The following is a 4,637-nucleotide window of genomic DNA, read 5'->3' on the forward strand; positions in this document are numbered from 1 at the left end:
TTAAACCCCAGCCTGAGCGATAATCAAATAATGATTTGATAATAATTAATAATAAATAAATAAATAATTTAATAATAATCAAAGATTTAAAGCAAAGAATCACTTTTGAGGATTATAAACACAGGTTTATAAGATGCATGGAATTCCAAAGTTTTGCTTAAAATATTAAGATTGGGAGACAGCTACATGGATGGATAACCTTTATTTCTATTTATTGTCATTGGCGCATCTGGATAGGCTGGGGTATGTTGCCCCTTCCTAACATGTGTGTTAGGATGGGGTGTGTCAAGTGTTTTGAGAGGCTCATCCTGAAACATAGTGAGGAGAGTCTCTCCCCAGGAAAGCCACCAGTTTGCTAGTTGTAGTCCCCACCTGCCTCAAATCATCCACTGTGCCCAAAACGTCAGCTTTCACCTGCCCCATGGATTACCATCCAGATGCACTGACCCCGGTTATCATCAAGTGTTTTGAGAGGCTCATCCTGAAACATAGTGAGGAGAGTCTCTCCCCAGGAAAGCCACCAGTTTGCCATTCCACATAGGATGTGGCCCACACAGCCCTGTCTCATCAGGAGCATCCTTAGGATGCGTTTTGGGCATAGTGGATGATTTGAGGCAGGTGGGGACTACAACTAGCTGCAGGGACAGGTTGACGCTCTGCAGCTAGACAGGGTGTCACTCTTCCTCAGCGTGGATTTCATCTGATGACACTGTAGGAAGAGAGTCTGCTGCTGCACTTCACCCTGGGGCAGCGGGACACGCACAGGGGTGAAAGTGAGCCGGAACGCAGTTCGGGTAAAATATTCACGGCCGGAAAGGAGTTCCGTTAAAAAAAAGAGGTGTAGGGAGCTGTCAAAATCCCATATTGAGTAAAGAAAACGACGTCTGAAGGCGGTTTCACACTGAATGCGGCCGAAACAGCGCGCTGCGCGGGGTGGGGCGCAAGCACGCGCAGCGCTACCGAGTTGCTGGGCTTGGTTTGCGCTCATGTGACGTCACAGCGCGCCCACATACACAATGAATGGACTTCCCCCGCGCAGCCTGCGCCTTGCGGGTCTGTGTGAAAACGCCTTGACACGGAGTCGTGCCCATGAGCGCATCTTCGCGTGCGAAGCGTTTTTGGTTGGCTGACAGACGGACACGTGGGTCACGTTACCAGCATTGTTAGTTTTGAGAAAAACCACAGGCGTTCTCCTTTGACGGAATGAAAAAAAGAGAAAGAAAATAAAACAGGGCAAAATCAAAGAACTCGGCTGCTGGCTACCTCTTGTGGCACAATGCAACGTAAAATAAGTGACATGTTTAAGCGAAAATGTGACAGAGTTGAAGAAGCAGGAGAAAAAGTTAGCAAAATTAGACCCATGGAGGATTCAGACTCAGAGCAACTCATTGATGAGAGTGAGTTCCAGGGAGAGACTGTCTCTGTGCAGTCTGCCGGTGAGAGCCTACAAGAAGAATAAATCATTGAGAGATATTGATGATCTGTTTTTTTCATGTATGCATGTCTGTCTGTTCCCTGTTGTTGGCACTGTAGTGGGCAGTTACTGTAAAAAGAAGTTTTTAAAGCATTTCCAGGGGTAGCGCGGGAAGGGTGGGGCTATGGGGGCTTCAGTTATGTGGGGAATAGACACCCGAAAACTGTAATAAAAATCCCCCAAAACCGATTTAAAAACTGTAAAACTTTGTCGGCGGCGTGCGCCCTTTGGGCGTGCCTACAGTTCTGGCAAGACTTTTAAGCCACTTTCACCCCTGGACACACAACACACACAGTAAATGTGTCATGTGTTGTACAGGTTACCATCAATCAGCTCTCCATGGTAAAATCCACAGGCAAGAAACATTAAGCAGATTTATTCATTTATTGAAATCCACTGAATTATTAATTTACTCGAACACACTTCACATATTCATATATTATTGCTTTAATTATTCATTTCATGAATATAGCCAGATGACAATATTTATATAGACATATTTACATTATTTATTGATATTGAAATAAACAGCAGTTCAGAGAGGGGGAGATTTAAAAATCATCAACAATGACGCACCTAGCAACCAGGTTCTCCGTCACAGCCCCGCCCATCCCGAAATGAGCTGACGAATATATACTGAAGCAGCGCGTCATCAACGGTCATTTCACCTCGAGCTGCTCAGAAAAGCACAAACTGTAGAGAGACTCCTACACACTTCCAGAGAGCAAATTTGATTGATTTCCACTGAGTTTGGTCAGAGTTTCATCTTCCTATGAGCGGTAAGACCACATCCACCTGCTTCTTATCAGACTAGTTAAAACCATAGTCGGCTCGCACCTTCCTGCCCAGCGAGGGAAGTTGAGAATTAGTCCAGATTTTTATTTACAGAAATGTTCCTTAGTTTTCGCTGTCCCCGTAACTTTAAATCACATAAGTAAATTAATTTGCTAAACTCGTTGGCCAAGAATTAGCATTTTGAATTGACATCTAACGTTTGACAAAGGCTGTTTTTTTCCTAGATGATAAAGATGCATGCGTTTGCCATTTGTCAAATGCATTTACCAAAATTAAGGGGATTTACTGTCGAAGCTGAGTGACATAAATCTGTTTATTAATCGTAACTCTTAACTGACACTCCTGTGGCGTTGCTCTCTCCATACCTGAGTGGAGGAGGCTGCCTATGGCTCAGACCGTAAGCTCCTGCTGCTCCTCCACTCGCTCACTGCTGATGTGAGCTGCTTTTAACTCCCCAGAGCGGACATTGGTATGTGAATTAAAAGTCTCCTTAACCTCAGCCAAGCACCCGTGTTAGTATTGTGGATACTTGCTGTGATGGAGTTGTTAAGGAATGAGTCCTTGGAAGGATTCCTGGAAGGTTGAGGAGGCATTTATACTGTTGCTCATGTGTTTGTAGAGGTCAGGTTTCTCCAAGGTCAAGGTCGTCCATGTATTGTTGTTAGTGAAGCTCCAGGATGTTTATTTCCTGTCATGTTAGATAGATCTATTGTTGCTTTAACGCTGTATTAAAGTTTCCATCTTGACCAGTCATTCAGGATATTGTTGCTCCAGTGGACCACATCAAGTTCTACCTGGTGGTGGCTGTGGAGCAGCAGCTGGGGATCCGGCCTCTACCCTTCCCCAGCATGGACAGTAAGTAATGCTCAGATGCTAGCTGCTGCTTAGCCGCTGCAGGTAACAGCCCCTTAATGAGACTCTGGTTAATGCTGAGTGTGTTTCCCCACAGAATCTGCAGCTGCTGTGTGTGACCTCTTCCTGAGATCCACCTGTCAGAGAGGTAAAAACATGACAATATGTTGGCTGTCATGTCCCCTCACTGCTTCAGTATTGAAGGACGTTCTAATGTCTTCAGGGTTTTTTTTGGGTGTGGGGGTTGTTTTTGTAAATAAGTTGATAATGGTGAATTGGATCTTTGTATACAAACACAACCAATTGTTCATTCTCAGACTAACAGAATGAACAGTCATGAGTCTCCCTCACAGGCACAGTAAAATCCTGGAGTTATTGATCCGTGTGTGTGTCCTGCGTTTGGCTGATCTAACGATGGTGCTGCTTGCTATCAGCATCATCCTGAAGCTGTCTGGATTGTTCAGTTCTGGACTCACCAAGTGGGAGACATGACTGCTGTAAGGAAGTTCTGATGGATTGAATTGAATGTGTTGCCTTGTTGTGGCAGGTGAGATGTGTCTGTTCCGTCACATCATGGGAGAGAAGAAAGTGGTGTGCAAGCACTGGCTGAGCGGGCTTTGCAGGAAAGCAGACCAGTGCGAGTTCCTCCATGAGTACAACGCCACTAAAATGCCCGAATGCGCCTTCTACTCAAAGTTTGGTGAGTTGACTTGACAAAATCCCACAGTTGAGTTCGGGGACTGTTTTTGTTTAAACAAATGTTCATTTTCATGTTGTGTTTGCAGGTGAATGCAACAACAAAGAATGTCAGTTTCTGCACATTGACCCAAGTCAAAGATGGAGCAGCATCCCTGCAAAGACCAAAGCTTCGGCACACACAGTACGCACCACTCACTGTGGGACACACATCTCCATTGTGACACGAACACCTGCTAAATGTGCTTTTACACCAAAAATCTGCTGGTTTAAACTTCATGTGCGTTTGTTTGCATTTCTGCACCTCAGGTCCTGACCAGCAGCCACAGGACAACATAGCAACTTCTGGCCCTCAGCAAAACATGGCTTCCAACCAAAGGGTTCGACCTCTGGACCAGGTCACCTGCTTCAAGGTGATTCAGCTGCATGTTTGTCTGATAATCACTGAGTCAGTTTGTCACAACCCAAGTTTACATCCACTGCTGATATGTGAATATCAGGTGGATTTGCCACTGGCGTCCATCCATCCATTGTCTTCCGGTGATTCCTACATTAAGGGGGGCTGGAGCCTATCGCAGCGTCAACAGGCGAGAGGCAGGGTTCACTCTGGACAGGCTGCCAGTCCATGACAGGGCCAACATGCAAAGACAAACAACCATTCACACTCACATTCATACCTACGGTCCATTTTAGAGTATTCAGTTGTCTTAGTCCCCAATTGCATGTCTTTGGATGGTGGGAGGAAGCCGGAGTACCTGGAGAGAACCCACGCAGGCATGGGGAGAACATGCAAACTGCCACTGGTGTCCTCTCTCATAAA

The 4,637-nt window shown here is 45.6% G+C and overlaps 1 protein-coding gene across 1 annotated transcript; it reads left to right on the forward strand.

Moving 5' to 3' along the window:
• Positions 1-421: 421 nt before the first annotated feature.
• On the forward strand, positions 422-4,174 carry LOC147267603 (cleavage and polyadenylation specificity factor subunit 4-like). Its single transcript, XM_086196654.1, has 6 exons — positions 422-491; positions 3,020-3,124; positions 3,219-3,269; positions 3,669-3,821; positions 3,907-4,001; positions 4,127-4,174. The coding sequence occupies exons 1-6, from the start codon at positions 422-424 to the stop codon at positions 4,154-4,156; spliced, it is 504 nt and encodes a 167-aa protein (XP_086052780.1). The 3' UTR covers positions 4,157-4,174.
• Positions 4,175-4,637: the final 463 nt, after the last annotated feature.

This window comes from Aulostomus chinensis, chromosome 3 (assembly GCF_037954235.1).
Source record: "Aulostomus chinensis isolate RoL2024-O1b breed Wild chromosome 3, RoL_Achi_v1.0, whole genome shotgun sequence".
In the NCBI taxonomy this organism is placed as follows: domain Eukaryota; kingdom Metazoa; phylum Chordata; class Actinopteri; order Syngnathiformes; family Aulostomidae; genus Aulostomus; species Aulostomus chinensis.